Source organism: Micromys minutus, assembly GCF_963924665.1.
Source record: "Micromys minutus genome assembly, chromosome: X".
NCBI classification, from domain to species: domain Eukaryota; kingdom Metazoa; phylum Chordata; class Mammalia; order Rodentia; family Muridae; genus Micromys; species Micromys minutus.
Genome location: NC_137970.1, coordinates 49,205,276 through 49,225,823, shown reverse-complemented (window position 1 = coordinate 49,225,823; position 20,548 = coordinate 49,205,276). Strand labels below are relative to the sequence as shown.

General features: G+C 41.8%; 1 protein-coding gene and 1 pseudogene across 2 annotated transcripts; both read right to left on the bottom strand.

Moving 5' to 3' along the window:
• Positions 1-5,402: 5,402 nt before the first annotated feature.
• Positions 5,403-12,637, bottom strand: CDX4 (caudal type homeobox 4; the record flags this gene model as incomplete). Its single annotated transcript, XM_080910687.1, has 3 exons — positions 5,403-5,609; positions 6,619-6,764; positions 12,136-12,637. The coding sequence occupies 3 exons, from the start codon at positions 12,635-12,637 to the stop codon at positions 5,403-5,405; spliced, it is 855 nt and encodes a 284-aa protein (XP_080766813.1).
• A 3,627-nt stretch (positions 12,638-16,264) lies between these two features.
• LOC308415993 (keratin, type I cytoskeletal 18-like) lies at positions 16,265-17,518 on the bottom strand (annotated as a pseudogene). The gene has a single exon. The product of its transcript is annotated as a keratin, type I cytoskeletal 18-like (transcript).
• Positions 17,519-20,548: the final 3,030 nt, after the last annotated feature.

Here is a 20,548-nt window from a genome sequence, read left to right as displayed (position 1 = left end):
GTGTCAACTTTTAATATATTTTCCTTCATGATGAAGATGTCCACAATAGGCTAGAAAGATGGCTCAGTAATCCTAGAGGGACCCATATTCCATTAACAGAGGATCAGAGGATTGGATACCCTCTGACCTCTGTAGGCACCTACATGAATATCATGTACATAAATGTATGTAGACATACATATATTCACATAAATAAAAATTGTTGGGTTTTTTTTTGTTTTTTGTTTTGTTTTGGACAGAGTTTCTCTGTGTATCCCTGGCTGTCTTGAAACTTACTCCATAGACCAGGCTGGCCTCAATCTCAGAGATTCTTTTCTGCCTCTGCCTCCTGAGTGCTGGCATTAAAGGTGTGAGCCACTACTGTTCAGCTAACAAAATTTTCTTAAGAAAGAGAAGACATCAGGATTGGGTATCATGGTACACATCTTTAATTTCAGCATTTGAGATGGGATAGACTGGAAAAATAAAAGAAAAAATAACAAAAAGACCAAAAAAAAAAAAAAAAAAAAAAAAAAAACCAAGGTAACTGGGATTGGCTAGACTGACTGCCCAATCTTAGAGTGCTGAGGATCTGACCATCTTCACCAGCTCTGTAGTTACAGATATAACCCATGGGCCTTTTCCGTGAGTGCTGGGGATCAGAACTTAGGTCCTCATACTTTACCCCTGAGCCACCTCCCCAGTTTCTGGGCCCAACTTTTGACAGTGTTTTTATTTGAATATTTTGAAAGTGTTATCTCATTACCTGTAGCCTTCATGACTTCTAGTGAGAAGTCTATTGTTCATTTTACTAAAGGTCTCTTACATGTGACAAGTTACTCTACTCTAGTGTTGAAAAGATTTCCCTCTTATCATTAACTTAATAGTTCATTTTAAATGTGCTTCAATGTGATCTCTGATTTTTATCTTACTTGAGATTTCTTGAGATTCATGAATAGATAGATATGTTCATGTCTTTGATCACAATTTGAACACTTTGACCTCCTCCTTTTTGAAACAGGGTTGCATGTAGCCCATTCTGGCTTTGAACTCACTATACAGCCAAGGTTGTCCTCGAACTCCTGATGCTCTTACATCACCACCTGATCCCTTGAACCTTCACCTTCCTTGTGCTGAGTGTAAGTTACCATTCTTACCTAGTATGTTTCATTTTTCTCTTTTTAAATTATTTTTTTCACATTCCAACTGCAGCTTTCCCCCTCATATCTCCTCACAGTCCTGCCCCCAACCTTTCCTCTGCCTGCCTTTCCATCAAAGTCCTGATCCTTCTTCCTCTATCAACCTGAATGGGGAGATTACGGGTATGAACCATTATGCCTGGTCCTATATAATATTGGAGATCAAAACCAGGGCCTTTTGCATGCAGGCAAACACTCTACCAACGGAGCTACATGCGCAGTCAAAATATGCATTCTTTTTTTTTTTTTTGTTTTCTCTTTGTTCACATATCACTTTTTCATATTTCCTTTAGATATTTTTATATGCTTCCCCAACATCAAAGCAAATTTATGACAATGGGTGTGAAGTCTTTGTTTAGTATGCTCTATGTCTGTGTTTTCACAGGCACAGCAATTTCTTCTGTGAGGTATATGCAATACATGATTGATAATTTTGCAATCAGTTGTTTTATTGAAACTTGAATGCTCAGAATATCAGTGATCAGATTTCCACCCGTCTTCAGGCATTACTTGTGTACCTTGCTTGCAGTAGCTGTAGTTGTTGCTATTTATTTAATACTGTTTTATCGTATTTGTTTTATCTGTGTTCCTGAGTGTATGTATGTACATTACATGTTTGCATGAATCCATAGAAGTCAGAAACATGTATTTCATACCAGGGATGTTCTTTATTTTTCTCTCTGTCTCTCTGTCTCCCTCTCTGTCTCTGTCGGCCCTTGTCTCTGTCTCTCCTTTCTGGAGATAAGGAATGAATTCATTCCTCTCACTTGTTAGGCACTGAGCTAAATCACCAAACCCTTTTGTACCATTTTTCTAAACTCCTCTATCAGGCTAGACCAGTGTCAGACAAGGTTGTACTGGAAGAAGAGAAGAGAGACATTTTCTTTTGCAGACTGACTTGTGGAGTTATCTGAAATGTTTGCTAAAATACAGTTAAAGGCAAAGAGCTTCAACAGTCTATGTACTTTGAGTTTATTGTATCGTAGCAATTATCTCTCACCTCCTGGAGATCACTCCTGCTCAGGGACATTTTCTGTGGTCCAGGAAGAGAAGGCCTTTTTAAGGCCTTTCTGGTTTGAAAGGGACTAGAGAAATGACTGACAGTTTAAGTGTCTGTCTCTTCTGATGGCATTCATGTTTTAATTAGGTAGCTGCAGACTAGAGTTTCAGAGATCAGAGAAACTAAACTCTGAAAAGATGAGACCCCATCCATGGTCAACTTGGGGAGATAGGAAGAGTCTTTGAGACCAAAGCAAGAAATCTCCCACAGTGATACTTTAAGCATGAAAAAGATGACAGAGAGAGAGAGAGAGAGAGAGAGAGAGAGAGAGAGAGAGAGAGAGAGAGAGAGAGAGAGAGAGATTGTTTGTAAATTTTGACAATGGGTGAAATTATATGGGGCCTTCCCAAGCATGTTAAGAGGGTTAAAATTAGAATAAACCTTTAAAAGGCAACCCAGAACACTTTAGAAACAAGCTAACGACACAACAGTCTCTTTTGGTGACAGGACTTAACTAAAAATCACATAGCTCTTCAGTTACAGAATCAGGTAAAACGAGAAACTGATCTCATATTCCTCAGTTCATTAGTACCTTTTAATACCATTTTACTATGCATCTTTACTATCAATTTACAATATTCTACTGGATGACAGACACATAATATGGGACTTCTTTGCTTTGCACTGACTGCCATTCAGAAGATATAATGATCATATACTCAGGTATGCAGCTACTTTTCAAACCTATTAATTACCTTTATATGAGATACTCAGGGATTGTGTCCATTATTTGTGTGTCTCCTCAGTAGCATATTCGAGTATGAATATGAGAGCCAGAGATACCTGTTTGATGGACTAAACCTAAATTATATAATGTGGCTATTTCTATAGATGAAACTCTCTAAAGATTCCTTATTCATTTGCTATCAGAGTTGTAATCACGCTGCTATAATCGTTTTGCAGTATTTTGGGGTGGGGTGAGGTGGGGTGAGGTGGGCAGGGTGTCATGTAACCCAAGCTGTCTCCAAACTAACTATATAGCCAAGTATCTCCTAGTCGCCACATCTTGAGTTCTGGTATTACAGGCACGAGCTACTATGCCCCATTTGTGCAACTCTAGAGCTTCATCTAGGCAAGTACTCTATGAATTGAGCTGTTTCTAGGCCCTTTGCAGCATTCTTAATTTGTAAGTAACAGACAAGTTTCTGATATACGTAAGCACACGCAGTACTTTGCAGACTGATGGCTACCTCTTAAGTGTTCTTCATACCACCTCCCAATATATTCCTTCCTTCCAGTCCTTTCTAACTGGCTCCCTTTCTCTTCTTGACCTGGCTTGGTAACATTTAAAACGTTTCCACCGAAGAAGTGACTGGTTGTCTGGATCTGAGCCAACAGTGGAAAACTTTCCTTGGGCCTTACTTCCTCCTATATCTGGAAATAAGCCAGGTCCTCCCCATGATCTTTCTTTGTAGTTGCACACAAACTCTAAGATAAGATCAGGAGCATTCAGTAAAGTATGTGTAGACTTGGGAGACTGAATAAGTTGCAAAGATTTCTGCAGTGTGCAAATTACTTGAGGATGGGAAAAATAGTATGCATAAATTTGAAAAGTAATGAAAAGAAAAACATCCCTCCTTAATTCCTCATTTACCTGACTGAACTCTGGTGGCCATTTGCTGAGTTTCCATTTCTGCTTTGTTCCTACCCACCCCCTTCCTTATTGAAGCTTACTTAGAGTTCAACCTTTGAGCTGTGGTTATCTTTCTTCTGTCTACATGCCTCCAGTATATATCACTGTAATATAGCCATAAAAGTAGGTGATATATCTTTTTCTCAGCACCCAGAGAAATAACAAACATATATTTTTTCGAGAGAAAATGCCTTTAATATGCTATTAAGAAAAAAAATCCAGGTTTTTCAGAGTCTAGAGAAATGAAGGAACATCAATAGCTTTACAGCAAGAAAGGGCAGCTTCCATGTAAATGTGATGGTTACCACCAAATGTGCGTCTTTTGTGGATTAGGAATGAGTTTCGGCTTATTAATGGGGATAGATAACCATCTGTAGGTGGAAGTCCTCATCAGCATTCATAATTGTATTATTTTCTGTCTTTGGAAAATGACATGATGCTCACACCTAATTTTGTTCTTCAGTAAAATGGATGATTGGTACCTTCCTTATAAATGTATTGGAAGGAGTACACTTCCAAGAGGTTAGGTCAGAAGTGGAAGGTTTTTATTTTCCTTAAGTCTTTCAGCACAAATTGATGTATCCTCAGTAGGAGCCATAAAACTATAAACCCCTTTTCTAACACTTCCTAAGGGATAGGAAGACACAGTTCTCATTTTCAGTTCCCAAACAGGTAATTATGACACCTTGTCTTTCAAAGGGAGATCTTTATCTTTGGCCATTTTGGTGTGTGCCAACACAAAAGCTCCAGGCCACCCTGCTCACTACAGCACCTTTGCTTATCCAGGCTGTGTGCCTTTAAGTGGTAAATTGCTTTATTTTTTTGAGAATGCAAGGATGTTTGTTCTGTATGTTGAATATCTATCTGTCTTGATAGCAACTCACTTAACTTGGCCTATATTGTTCTAGTCTGATTTCATTGTTTTGACAAGATTTGAAATACATACAACTTCTAAGGTCTATGGTTAGGTAACTGGTGGCAGGTGAGTAGTATTCAAGGGAAAAACGATCTTCATTTATTTAACCAACAGCTTTGTAATCACCTCCTGATGCTGCTTTACAAAGTTAGCTTGTTAAGAAAACTGGTTGGTTTTTAATAACTCCCCCAAAAGATATATCCAGATATAGAAATGTATGCTTACCTTACTCCTATTCCCTAAGGAGTAAGATAAGGAAGATATTCAGAATCAAATAACAAATACAAGAGCATATGCACAAACATGTTTTTGAAATGTTAACAAAGTTTCAAGGGCTCTTGAGTCTAGACTTTAAGTAGAAAAGCTTATCACACAGCTTTCTGCCCAGCCCCCATATGACACCATGGAATAAGAGTTGTCAGGGAATGGTTTCTGAATATTAGAGTCTTCTGAAATATCTCCAACTCATTGTGTGTCTACTTGTTTGGAATTGTGCCTTAAAGGAATTATATCCAATCTCAACTGCCCTTTTATCTTAGAAGCCAAAGAGACGCTGTAATAGGAAGGATGCTTTGGTTTCTCTGCTACTGTTGCTTTGGTTTCTCTGCTCCTGTTTCATTCGGAAACTATGACCTGCTGTATCTCAATTGGCTGAAATCCACGGACAGCAGATGGAGTGGTGAAGAAAGCGTTAGGTAGTTCTCCGGGGCTGATGGAGCCAGAGTCACTTTGAACGGAGCCTCCACCGTTCTCAAACTGGGAGATTTTCTTTTTGATCATCTTCCTCTCCTTGGCTCTGCGATTCTGAAACCAGATTTTCACCTGAAACACAAAATGCTTTATACTTAATGGGGACAACACCCTAAGTGCCTACCTTACAAGACTCCTTCACACACTATTTCATTTGAGCCTCAGGGTGACTTTGTGAACCATTTTACAGATTCTAAAACACTGTGGCTCAGAAAGGGCAGGCAGGTGCTTTGGATGAAATGAGACTGAATCAAACCTAGAACTACCGACTCTGAATGCAGAGCTCTCTATATATTCCAACTCACTTGTATCCTCTGTCACACAAGTAGAAATAAATATATAATGATGCCGAGGACTGCTGATGAAAAAGAAAGATTAAAATAGCAACAGTGATTGCAGTTGATCATTAAGAGAAACTTCCTTATGTTAAAAAGTTAACACCTAGAACTAGGTGAATGGGGTCATGAAATACCATCTATTTGTTGTTGAAAATCAACACGAGAGTGGTATTAATGTGCCTATACGTGCTTGGAATGCAAACTGCTTGAGATAAGGCAATGTATTAATGTATTTTTACATTTCTTCACTTCTATGATTCCAGCATCACTCCTAGGCTTAGGAAAAAAATCACCAGATGTAATTGCCAAGTCTGAATGAGTGGAGACTGCTAACCTTTGCTGTAACTTGGTCTTCATTGAATACTCACGGTAAGCTAAATTCAAGGCAGGCATCATAGCATCATACAAACCAGAGAAAATCACATTCCTACTTTAAATGACAGAAGAGCTCCACAGTTGTAAAATTTCCTCTTTTCACACTTGTTAGTACTACTTGAGGGACCAAAGTCTGACTTAACTGATGAATTATACCAGACTTCTATCTCTTTGCACCTCTCTGCTTGATCTCTTGATCACAAGCCCACATGATACCCACCCATTCAGTAGTTAATAACTTCTCTGCCAAATGAAACAACACAGGGTGAGTATGGGTTTAGGATCTTAGAAAAGCATCTGTCCTATGTTTTGCTATTTCCTCCAAACCCCAGACAATTGAAGTGATATGTGGGAATGTTTGGTAATACCTGTCTCTCAGAAAGGCCCAGGTTAACTGCCAGCTCTGACTTCCTCCGGATGGTGATGTATCTATTGCAGTGAAATTCCTTTTCCAGCTCCAGCCTTTGATGATCCGTGTAGACCACACGATACTTTTCTTTTGTTCTGGTTTTCCCTGTTGGGGAAGCATGACATTTCATCTTATTATTCTTCTCTGGAGATTATTTGGGTTGAGCGAACCAATTACTCTTCTAACTTTCATTTATTACTTTGAAATATAAATTAATTGTATTTTTAAACCAAATATGTCATGTCTATTTCTCCACAAATGCATTATCATAAGTGGCCATGTTATCTGTACCTAGCTGGATGTGAATATAAACATCCAACATTCTACCATATGGGAAACAAACATCCTTTTAATGTTTCTCTTTAAACAATCAGTCAAATTACAGCTACTCTACTCTTGACCTACTGTTATACCAAAACATTTAAAATACTTGAACACTTAACCCACAGCTTTCATTACATTCCTATCCACATATAACACTGAATTAACAATAATGGGAACAGGCACCATGAATTACACTTTGCTTTTGTTGTTGTTTTGATACAGGGTTTCTCTGCGTAGTTTTGGTTGTCATTTGCTCTGTAGACCAGGCTACCCTCAAATTCATAGAGATCCACCCATTCCTGCCTCCTGAGTGCTGGGACTAAAGGTGTGCACCACCACACCTGGCCCTCACGAATTACATTTTATGCAATGCTTTCATGTTTCCCACTATCTTATCTACTCTGATAAATTGTGCAGAGAATGTTATTGTATAGACAAAGAACCTGAGGTTCAGTATAGGTAAGTAAATTTGAGCTGGTGAGCCTAGGAGTGCAAACCCAAGCATGAACCTTTGACTCTTGGGTCAGTATATCAGATTTATTCCCAGTTTAAATGTGGTATAATCTCACATGCAGTAAGCTATTCTGGAATCTTGATATTGTAGTTATGTGTCCTACCTAGAACGAATGTGTATAGTTTGAAAAGAAAACATTCATTGCTATTTAGAAAATTATATTTCAAAATGACACCTAATGTTTATTAGAAAAAGTAATATTTTTCCTATGGGAGTCTTAAGGCTTTTTTATTTCCAAGTGAATAGTGAATGGGTGGGGAGGAGAGTGTATTGATTTAAGGAGACTGAAGTGAGGACTCCACGTGCTTTGAAAAGATATCCAAACATTTGGTTTGTGTTACAACATCTAGCTAATTTCTCATGCTTGCATTCAAATAGAGTTTTATTCTTCCTTTCACATTTTCCAAAGGTGATGAGGAAGTCTCCCTTTCTTTTCAGTTTCTCTAACCTCCTCTAGGATCTTGCTTTTTTTTCTCTGTGGCTTTTAGAAAGTTCTTCTGATCTTCTCTGGTTGTTTTTGATGTGAGGTTTTGGGGGGCCCCCCGACCTGTAGGACAAAGACCTCTTTAAAGTAGGTCCCTAAACTCCATTGAGGTGTTAAGATGCAGCACAGGCCTAACAAAGGAACTACATAGCATAGATCCCATCCTGAACCCTCTTTACATTCAGGAACATCAACCAATTGGCTTGGAATTTACAAGCCCTAAACAAATGTCAGACACCCTTTCATCTCCAGGAAGAGGAGGGGGTATGGATGTAGAAACAGACCTACCTTAGGATTCAACTAAATGGTTGGAAACTTAGGGGCTACTCAGTGCAATTCCCTCCCTTGAAATGATGAGCTCTAAGTCCCAGCCAATTAACTTTCCTCAAAGGTCCAAACTTCTAGCCAGATGTCTGGATCCATGCAGAAACACAGAAAACCAGGGATCTGGCTTTTGGCATCTTCTAAAGACAATGTATACTGAAGGATGAAAACAAAAACCCGAGGTTTAATTTGTTTTCAGGACCTCAGTTTTAGAATCAAATTATATCTTTGAGGAGATAGTTCCTAAAACCCTTCCCGATCAAAAAAAAGGGGGGGGGGCTGAGTTTACATTTTAACTTCAAACAGGGAGGTTAAAATTCAACTTGTATGTGTTTGTGTCTTGAGTTCAGTCAATCAGTAAATATAACCAGACTTCAAGAACTCTGGAAAGACTGTGGTCATTCCCCACCCCCCTTGGTCATAAATTCCCCTCTTGCAGTTTCTTCTGAGGACAATAAAGTCAAGACCAGGCCTCTTTATTTGCCATGAAAATGCTCACCCTTTCCGGCAATATAACCTTCGAAGAAAGGGGCAATGACAAGAGCTGAGATGCATATCAAAGCTGAACAAGTGTTAAAAGGGGTCTGTAGGCCCAATCTGATGATAAGACCGAAACCCCCAAAGACAAGGGAGTATACTACTTGCACAGTTTACAAAGAGAAAGAAATGGAAATTTCCTGGCACCCGTCTGGTCTCGTGCTGCCTTGTCAGAGCCACATCTCTTTCCCCTATTGCCTTTGCTCCCGAGGTGAGTGAAGGGATTTGGCCACTTTCTGGTAGAGCATATTCCCACAACTAAAGCCAAGCACCAACAAAGCACGAGGAGTACTTGTTCTTATTGTTTAAGTTCCTCTTACTTTCCAGAGACAATGACATTTGGAGGCCAGGGGATTTCCTTCTCAGCAGATACTGTGAGTAAATTTAGGAATGGAAGAAAGTCTAAGACTTAATTAAAGAGCTACTTCCATGCCTCTGAAACGAGAATTTGGTTAATTCTTCCACAGAGACTTGAACAAGCACCTTCATAGTTCACAGTGGTTCTTCCCACCACCCAGTTCATAAGGCAATGCCACTATATAGGATGTCACTGTCACTGTAAGTGTGGTTGAAATGGTGTTCAATGAAGAGACTAGCAGCCAAGGTGTTATTAGGCAGAAAAACCCGTTCGAAGCCTCAGGATCACAATGGTGACGACAATGAAGAAAATTATGGAGACAACCCGTTTTCTTACTTTTCACCTAACACAATCCTTTACTGCTTTAAAACTAAAATTCACATCCAAACTCATTTAAAAATTGTCGAAAAAAATATGAAAGAAACACAATTACAAAGGCCTCAAGGATTATTAAACAATTCAGTTTTATGAAGTGTCCTAACTGAATACAGCTTTTAAAGTATTTCCTTAGTGGCGAGTAGCTTAATTAGAATCACTCAAAATGACTTCCTCTCCTTTTGTAAACAGGGAAGTCTCTTTCCAGCTCGGCTTAGCCTGGCCAATACTCATAGAGGGCCACAGTTCTGCACTAAAGAAAACAGTAAAAATTGCTTGTTCTCATACACGGGTCTTGTTTAAATTGTAAGACTGCTTGAAAATATTAACCTTGATAGAAATGTCTGGATAAGATAGATTGATTGCATATAATGACGTGTGTTTGGAATAGAATACTGAGAAAACTGCAGCACTTGAGAGGCAGAGATAGATGGATCTCTGTGAGTTCGAGGCCAACCTGGTCTACACAGGGAGTTCCAGGACAGCTGGCTGGTATTATGAAAGGTACTCAGTAAGTCTAGAATCTGCAGAACTTCTGTAAAGCATCAATATGTGTGTGGCGTAGGGCGCTCTCATGCATAACCATCATCTTAAATTGTTGACAAATTATAACCAGAGCTACAAAAATGTGCAAAAGGGTAATATTAACTTACAATGAATTCAAATAAAACGAATGTTGATGTTAATAAAATTTTCTCTATAGGACAAGTTGCCCAGAGTTCAAGGAGCTGCAAAATCATGCTCAGTTTTAAGCTTCTCCTAAACACTGAAAAGATGAAGGTACACAGACCAAGGGGGCTCCTTCTCAACTTCTTTTGGCAACAGAATTACCCAAAGAAGGCTCTGAGGTATCTATATCTACATCCATCCATCCATCCATCCATCCATCCATCCATCCATCCATCCATCCATCCATCATATATGAAAGACTTAAAGTAATACAGAGAAAACTGTCATGTTTCCCCTCAACAATACAAAGACAGTTCATCACAACTGAATTTTCTTATTGTGTTTTTCCCCACACTATATTTCATTCTAAAAATCAAGCTGCTGCCATTTCCCTCTTACAGTATTTCAAAGAAAAATCCTAGACAGTAGCTATTTTTATGTCCTTTTAAAAATGTGTATTTTGCTTATTCTTAGGTTTTGGTGAATGGATGTTAATTTTACCTTGAAGATTAGGTGTAACAACAGCTTTGGGAATGAATGCCCTACCTTAGCCTCATTTTTTTAAAGTTACATGATTCATTCATATTTTCTTTTTAATATAAGTTCTTAAGTGTTACTTTTAACTTGGATCTCTACTCTATCATAAACTGGAGCATCCTCCTTTTGGCTGAAAGTTCTCCTAATGGTAGGAAATAGTACCTTTCACCTTTGCTTCTTGGAGGAGTGAGAAGGGAAAACCCAGGGTTGTGAAGAGCATATCACCATGGACAAATGCTATTGAAATATCATTGCCTCTCCAGAGGGATGAATGTGATGGTCAAATGTCACTAATTTTCTCTAATGACAGGGAACAAGTATTGGAAGAATAAGAAAATGTTAAGAGAACAACCACAGCTGAAATGTCTCCCAGTCCAAGATTAAAGTGGAGCCCTCATTTCCTCTAAACTCGCGCCTCCCTCCCCCACAGCTAGCGGTTCCCAGTGGTTGCCCACCAGAGCTTGCTGGTCAGTGACATTAGACCTTAAACGCAATGCTTATGGTTGTGTTGTTGATGTCGCAGACTTGCACTCTGCTTCTGCATTTGTGGCCACCTGCTGAAATAACCACGGGGGCTTCAGGCACTTCGTGGGGGGGGTGATGGTGAATGATATGTAACAGTTGTACACCTGGCGGTGTAAGGATTGTGTCCTATGAAATGACAGCTCAATGCGGTAACCTTGTTCGCCTCAACGCTTCCTTCGATGGATGGCTAGGGACATTGGAAAATAGCAATAGGCTTCAAGACATTGCTAATTCGGGCGACGGAAGCTGTAGCTTCCTTGGGCATCTTGTAAGGAGGCGGTTTTGCGGTGGAAGCCTTCATAGGCTGGGCCGTCGGTTGCCAGCTAAGCACCTACTAAGTTTTGAACATCGCCAGTTTTCAGCGAGGCTGCATAACGGGGTAGGGAACAATTTGGAGATAAAAACGGCAAGCACTGTGCCAACCTTAACTGTCTTCTCACCCCGTTCATCACATGTGCTTCTGTTTTTCCTTCGGGACAACGATGGGATTGGATCCAGATCCCTGTGGTTCCTCGGGAACACTGTTCATGCCCTTCCTCCCTTGCCTTATCTGGGAAGGGTAAAACCAAACCAAACCAAACCAAAAAACCAGCTAACCAAACAACCAAACAAAAAAAGCCCACTTCAACAACCCCTGGGAGAGGTTTCGTTCCAAGTGCTACTTTTAACTGGCTTTGAACCCAGGCGCAAAGGAGGGAATTACTTATCCCGCCAGGCAGTTACCCGGTGGGCTGCTTAGCTGAACTCTCCTGCGGGACGCGGAGTGAAGAGTTAAGAAGGCAGGCGGACCAAGAGTAGAGAAGAAAGAGTGGAACGACGGATTACTTACCGGTCACCTGCACAGTCTTGCGCATCCACGCGTAGGGGCTGTGGCGGCTCCTGCTGGGAGAAGAGGCGCCAGAGGTGCCTGAGTCGATGGAAACCAGTGACTCGCTGGCCGCGTCTGGCAGGCTACCGGCATTGCTTGCACCGCCGGTGGGGCCCAGAGTGCTATAGTCTGGGGAGCCGAAAGCCGGAGAACTCGAGGTCATGTCGTTCATGGGCACTGTGCCCATTGTACTGGACGGCCCAGGGTATGTACTCCAGTCTTCCCGGGGCGGACTGTAGGGTAAGCTCCAGGCTCCCAGCGAAGGCCCGTGAGGATCCATGTTGGACATATGAGGATACCCCATGTAGTGCGGGTAAACTGGGGCTACAGTAAAGTTGGAGGCAGGCAGAGGACTACCACTGCCCCCAGAGGTGCCCACTCCGGCTGAGCTGCCGCCTCCAGGGCTCCTGAGAGTGCCTGGGTACATGTCCGATTCTTTTTCTAAAAGGCAGCTTCCGTACATGATGGCATGGATAGAAGAAGTTGCCCCCTAAGCCATCCTGAGGTCCCTGTAAACTTAGCGCCAACCCGAGTTTGAGATGCAAGAGACTCTCAGCCCTAGCTGCGCTGCTCTTCTGTGCGGCTCAGACTACTCCATCCTCTCTTTCCCACTCTAAGTTTCCAGGTAGTGGGCCATGGGAGGGCTACCAAAGCCTGGGCTGACGTCAAGGGGCTTCAAGCTTTTACATAGCATTTGCATTCAAATGAAGGGCCACTTAATGTCTACCTCTACAGGGACTGGTTCGCTCCAAGCACCCCCCCCCCCCCAGCTCCCAGCCCTTCTGTGCCGCTTCCCGGATTCTTCTGCTTTCTTAGCACCGCGTTTGTGCGTTTGGAGGCAATTGTTCCTCAAGAAAGTTCTCATCGGCTTTTTCAAAATGAGACTGAAACGTGCAAAGTCTTGCTGAGGCCTTTCTTTCACTGATTTCTCAAAGCCCAGCCCGCTGTCCTGGTTTCCCTCTCTGCCCATACTCTCCTGGTATGGAGTTTTCAGTTGGCACTGGCCCATCATGCCACTGTAAAGGATTTTCCCTTCTCCCACACACTACTCAAGAAGAGGGCTTTGTTTTTATGGACAGATAGATATTTGTTTCACAATGTATATTACATATCCACTGTGTGTCAGGTATCGTAGGCACGGGGGTGGGGGGAAACATGTATTTCTAGCTTCCTAAGGTTCCATGCCAGTTGGATGGAAGGCTGAGCTAATGGGATGCTTAAGAAATGTGCACACGTTAAAGAATAATGAAGCATATAGGCCATGAAAAGGGGAGAAGGAGCAAGTTAATAGTACATTCTCTGAACTTCATATTAACGTATTAACCTACACCTCTCTGCTTCATAGTCAATGCCCTGAAGGACAGGAGGAACTTCTGTAGTTTGAAATCTATGAAATCCATGGCTGCTATGGCAGACTTGCGATTACCTTCCAAAAGTATGATCTAGGTACACACTCTACCACCCATATCCCAGGCCTGTTCGCCCATCTAAAAATAGAAGCCTCAACTGCATCGGTATTACAAAGCAGGATTTACTGAGATGAAGCCTATAACCAGCTTGACTACTGTACTAATTCACTCATTCACTGAATACATTTTTTGATAGTATTCTTGATCAGGTCTTTATTCAAATAAGTTGTCATCAATTATTTGACCTTTATGACAGATTACAGATTTCAATAGTTTGTGCAACCTGCTCCCATAATCCATTCCCTCTGGTTTTTCTCCCTGGTTGGTCTCTTTTCAATTACTGGGTAATTGGTAGTTGCAGCTTTTCCTGCAAAGACTTCTTAACACCAATAGTCTTCTTTCCTTTCTACCTTTCTTGGCTCATGGCCCTGCTCTAAGCTGCATTCTCTGCGCTCTATCTCTGCAGACCCTTCCTTCCACCCCTCCTCTTGCTTCTCCATGTACCACCATTTCTGTGTTCCTCCTTTCACCCCTCTCTGTACTGCCTTCCCCTGCACCCCCTCTTTTTACCCCATTTTTGCACCCTTCTGCATCACCTTCTTCTCAACCTCTTCTTCACAGCCCTCTTCCCATCTGATTTGCTTTTGTTGCTGCCCCTACATTCTTCACCCAGGCTTTATCTTCTCTGACTCAGTGGGGACTGTTTTCTGTTGCAGGGTCCTTGTGTGTGGGCTTAGTTCAATATGATTCTCAGGTTCTTAGTAGATTCTTGTTCGGGAGTCTGATGAATCATTGTGTGTGTTGTTTGCAGGGCTCTTTGGCTCTCTGGACTTTTCAAGATTCCGCTGAGGTCTGAACTGATCTTGTACATGGGAAGTCTTTTGTTATTCTTGAGGAAAACATTTTTAAACCAAGTGACAAATGATTCATCCAACTTTCAGAAAGCACTGTCAGTACAAATGCAGAAATCTCTCCCAAGTCCACCAGGTGCGGTTTGCTTACATTAAGCAGAGCAATTCCAAGGACTTTTTAAACGAAGATCTTGAAGATCCCATTGTTTTCATTAGAAATGATGCGGGGTCCCCTGCAGGCCCACCACAATGACACTTGCTCATTTCGCTCTTGTCAGCTCTCATTTATGAAGAAACATAGAGCTTTTAGAAGCATTTTCATGAATTCTTTCAGAATTTCATACAGTGCATTTTGATCATAATCATCCCTTCCCTCTTCTCCCAGATCATCCCCACCTCCTCCTTACCCAACCAACTTTGTATTCTCTCTCTTTGAAACTTTATTTGTATTACTTCAAAGTGTGTGTGCGTGTGTGAATACATGTGTGTGTATTGAGTGCAGGCGTATTTACAGAGGCCAGAGTTGGCTAGATGCTTCTGAAGCTGGAGTCACAGGTGGTCATAAGCCACTGGATGTGGGTTCTGGATAAATCCATTTCTGCTCTTCTGGAAGAGCAGTATATGCTCTTAACTTTGGACTATCTCTCCAGCCCTTCTCCTTTGAAAACAATGCAAAACAAACAAACCCCCCAAACAACAACAAAAGTCTAGTTTATGTTGGCCAATTACTCTTGGGTATTGGGGTCCATCTTGATGGTGTTCCAGATTTTAAGTTTCTTAAGTTAAACAGCTTTTGTTGGTCTTCTTGTAACCTTCAATCTTATCTTCAACCAACAAAGAAAGTTCAGGACCTTCTTTAATATGATAACTTTTAGACATGAGCATGCAGCTAAGGCAGAGGTAGCCAGGGTACAACACATGACATACAGGTTTTGGGCTCTGTTCACTTTATTATGCTGATAATGCCAGACATTGATTGAGGCACATGGGTGATCTCCTTAATGCAAATTTCCAAAGACATCTGGCTAGATTAGTGGGTTCCACCACGTAAACTGGGAATTCCAGCTACAGTTTTGCCAGTATCAGGATTCAGTACTCGTCTATGAGTTGCTAATTCAGACAGTACAAAGCTGCCTCTTGGTTTTATGCAAGTTGGTTAGAACACATTCACAATATCTTGTTAAATGGGAATTTTGAACACAGTGGACATATTCACAACTTTATCCCTTTTCAGAGTAAAGCAAAGAGGAAACAAAACTCACTTTATTGAACAGGGAAAACATGAAGATACTCTTCATTAGGTACATCCGTGCCAAAGTTTCTGTTTATAGCAGAACTTGTGTCCCTCCCCAACATACTCAAGTTTTTTTTGTTTGTTTTGTTTTTTTAAGATCGAAGGAAAGCTAGAATCCCAGGGGTTCTTTTGAGAATGACCAGCATTCGCTCCTTCTTGGCTCCTTCAAAGCACAGAAGCCCACATTACCTCTAAAATGGTGTCATATAGTGACAGAAGCTAGTTTCCCACCAGAAACAGAAGCACTGTATAAGTCAGATGCTTTTGGTTATTGTTTCCTTGCTTCTTCTCCTGCAGATTTATATTCTGCACCCTTTAGCCTTGCAAATTGGTCCCAAGAGCTGGTGAAAGCAGTGAACACTTCCACTTACTGCAGTGGACAGAGGAGAAGAACCAATATTTAAGTACTAGGTACTGAATTGTGTATAGACACATCAGCAATGAATAAAGCATCTGACCTTATTATTATTTTGTTCCCAGTGACCTCTCAACTTTTATTGGTCCCTCGCTCCCCAGGGGTTCCCTCCTTCTGAGCCTCAGTGCCCCAGAACTCTGGTGTTATTGGTCTCAGACACCACTTTGCCATCCATGATCTTAAGGGTAGTTGTCCTCTGCACAGTTGCTGCAGTCCAAGGCATCGCTGAGACTGAAATCTTCCTCATCCTCCAGCAAGCGGCGATAGGTGGCAATCTCCGCCTCAAGCTTGACCTTGATGTTCAACAGGGCTTCATATTCCTGGGTCTGGCGCTGCCCCTCGCCAGAGTTTGTGCCAGCTCTAACTCCAAGTGCAGAAGGACCCCACTGAGCCGTTCCATTTGTGCCTTGTATCTGGCCTCCACGTCCCGGAGGTTGTTCTCCAAGTTGACGCTCTGGTTTTTCATGAAATCCAGGTCAGTCTCCAGGGTTTGGAGGGTGCGTCTCAGCTCCGTGAGTGTGATCTCAGCATCCCTGATTTCGGCAGACTTGGTGGTGACTACTGTGGTACTCTCCTCAATCTGCTGAGAGCAGTGCTTGTCCAGTTCCTGCGGTTCTTCTGAGCCAGCTCTTCATACTGGGTGCGGATGTCCTCCATGATCTTGCTGAGGTCCTGAGATTTGGGAGCATCCACTTTCACAGTCAACCCAGAACCGGCAATCTGGGTTTCCAGACGTCCGACTTCCTCCTCATGATTCTTCTTTATGAACAGCAGTTCTTCCTTGAGCGCTTCAATTTCCGTCTCCAGCTGCAGCCTTGTGATATTGGTGTCATCTACCACCTTGCGGAGTCCATGGATGTCACTCTCCACAGACTGGCACATGGGCAGTTCTGTCTTATACTAGACTCTAAAGTCATCATCAGCAAGACACACATTGTCGATCTGCAGGACAATGCGGGCATTATCCACAGAATTCGTCTGAGCTCTCAAGTCTTCGATGGTCTTGAAGTAGTGGCCCCAGACTCTGATGCCCTGGGGCCCCATCTTCTCCAGATGTTCCCGGAGTTTGCTCTCCAGTCTTCTGTTCTCAGTCTCCAGGCTCTTCATCTTTGTCTAGGTAGCTGGTCAAGCAGTCATTCAGGTCTTGCATGGTCTCCTTCTCAGTCTGGATTTCACCCATTCCCACCATGCCTGCGGACCCCTCATAGCTACCCCAGACAGAGCAAGACATGGATATTCGGGACCCGGAGCCCCCAGCACCTGCATAGATGCTGGTTGCGCTGCTGGCAGGCCGGACCCGCTGGCTGGGAGTCCACACAGAGCCCAGGGACCGGTAGTTGGTGCAGAAGGTGGTGGAGCGGATGGTGAAGCTCATCTTGTTTGGAGAGGAGAGAGAAGCGAGAGACTAGGACAGGAGTTCCACCGCTGGAGTCTATATTTTAAAATATTACATTTATTGATTGATCGAGTGTGTGTGTGTGTGTGTGTGTGTGTGTGTGTGTGTGTGTGTGTGTGTGAGCGCGCACAGATGGGTGTTGGTATGTGGAGGTCAGAGGATAACTTGCAGAAGTTGAGCTTCTTCTGCCATGTAGATCCTGAGGATTGGATTTACATGGGCAGGTTTGTCAGCAAGTACCTTTACTCACTGAGCCTTAAACTTGTATTCTAATGGGATATTATTAGATGATTAAATTTTGTGGTATGCCAAACAGCAATAATTTTAATGAAGAAGAAGAAGATGGTAGATGATATGGACTGCTGGAGCAAGATGTTGCAATTTTACATGTAGTGGTCTCCAAGAACTTCTCTTAGAAGTAACATATGCATAAATTCTAAGAGTTGATGGACTATGTCATGAGGAAGACTGTGTCAAGAGAACAGGTGAAAAGATTATGGTTTGTTTTCTATTGGAGAAGGGCTTTGTGAGTAAACATTAGATGAGGTCCTAGTGTTGGGGGGGGGGAGTAAGACTTTGTGAAGATTAGGTTTTTCTCTAAGTGAGGTGGAGACAGTGTAGAATTTTGAATAGATGAATGCTATAGTGAATTGCTTTGGACATTGAATTTAAAATAGACCTTAAACTTGGCATGGAAGAACATATCTATAAGCAACCCCAGCATTTGGCAGGTAGAGGAAAGAGGATCAGTTTTCAGTGCCATCATCAGTGACATAGCAAGTTCAAGGTCAGTCTAGACTGCATGAGAACCTGCCTCAAAGACTAACAAACAAATGGCCAAACAGTGTAAGCAGGCGGAGTAGAATTAAGAAGATCAATCAAATGGTTCCTGTGTTTTGTGAGTGGCAGTGGAGATAGATTCTCTGTATATTTTTGAAGTTGTTTCTGAGAAGAAATAAAGAAGTAATTGATTAGCAAAATGCTCATGGAAAGTTTTGTGCTAGGGAGCAGGACTAAGGTCATCATTTATTACCTTTAGGTACTTTGCACATTGATCTCACTAAATCTTGGCAATAGCTCCACCAATGATGTATTATTCTTATTTTAGAGATGAAAAGACTGAGGCCATGAATCATTCCTTTACTTATTGTATCCTGAGGCACACATTAGTCTACATGATAGTTGAGATAATGTGTCAGGATAGAGGAACATGGAGGATCTTAACAAGTCCTATAACAAGGTATAGTGCCTCATGCTCATAATCCAAGCACTTGGAAAGCTGAGGTGGAAGATTGCTAAAGTTTAAGGCCATTCTGAACTGCATGAGTTCAGGCCAGCCTGCGCTACAGAGCAAGGTGCTGCCAAAAAATGGAGGAGGGGCTATAGTGGAAAGGGGAAAGAGGAACGGAAGAGCTAGAGAGAAAATAATGGACACCAACAATCCCAGTGTTACACATGAGGAGGCAGAGGGCTGGAGAAGGCAAGGTTTTAAGAGACCAGAGAATAGAAGAACTATGATTGAAAAATATGACTGTCATATCAGAATTCCTTTCACTAAAAAGGTATTCTTTTTACACATGTACTCTCCTGTGCCTAAAACATCTCCAAAGTCATCAAGCTGTGGAAATGAAAAAGGTTCTACTTTTTACTTCATAAGAGTCAGCTGCAATGTTGACCACCTTCCTAAAGCCTCAAGGAATAATCCTCTCAGAATGTTCTCTTCCTTTTGTTTGAGTCCCATTGGAGATTCCTGTTCCTAAATGACTATGTTTGGTCTGCTTCAGAGTTATTTGGACCCTTTTTCTGATTTTTTTGGGATTTGAGCATGTTGAGAGAGCGTGTGAGTCCAGTGGAATTGAATACCATCCTACTTGGCAGTTTTGAAAAAAAAAATGTACTGAATTAGTAAAGAATCTTTGAATGGTAAAAGGACCCTTTAAAAAAATTATGTATATGAGCACACCGTCGCTGTCTTCAGACACACCAGAAGAGGGCATCAGATCCCATTACAGATGGTTGTGAGCCACCATGTGGTTGCTGGGAATTGAACTCAGGACCTCTGGAAGAGCAGTCAGTGCTCTTAACCACTGAGCCATCTCTCTAGCCCCAAAATGACCTTTTGACTGTGGATTGGAAACCACAGTGACCCAGTGACCTAGCTATCGGCAGGGGTTCAGTGCTTGGCAGTACTCCACTTCAGGATTCTCCAGGCTCTCTCTCTCTCTCTCTCTCTCTCTCTCTCTCTGTGTGTGTGTGTGTGTGTGTGAAATTTACAGAAGCATGGGTGGAATGGAGCCTCAAACCCTGATGACTCCCACTGTCAATATTAATTTTAAGGCCTGAAAGATATATTAAATGTGAAATTATTGACGGATCATGGGTAAACCTTTTAGTGCTTAGGAGAATCTTATCACTTGGTAAACATTTTCTAAACCTAGATTGGTTGCTAGAATAGTTCAGAGCATCTTTCTAACCTATCATATTCCTCTCTAACTACTCCACCTCAATTGGCCTTGACTGAGACAAGGTTTGAGCTTTTGCCAAGGGATTTGAAGAGCAGAATGGTCCCTTCATTTTATAGAGCTATGTTGTTGATCATAGGGTCCTCCTAGACCTGAGAAGAACATAGACCTCCCAAGTCACTCCATTTCTTTCAGCTTCCGTTTTCTTTTTTCTTTTCTTTTTGAATTTTGCAAATTTTAGAAGTTTTTCTTTAGGCATTTGTTGAACAGAACATGCTGCAACTCAAAAGACTGAGCTAAAGGCTGTGCCTGCAATAGGATGAAATATTTGGTACAGATGGGTTGATATATTGGGAGCAGATTTGGAGCTTCACCTTCATAACATAAAATCAACTCTCTACGTTTGACCTGTGCCTTTGTGACTGAGCATCCTCAGGAAGAGATTACCATTCTTATTGAGCATTAGACAACAACAACAAACCCAAACAAACAAACAAACAAACAAAAAACACACAAGTGCTTCTATTTAGTATTATATCCTGGGAAG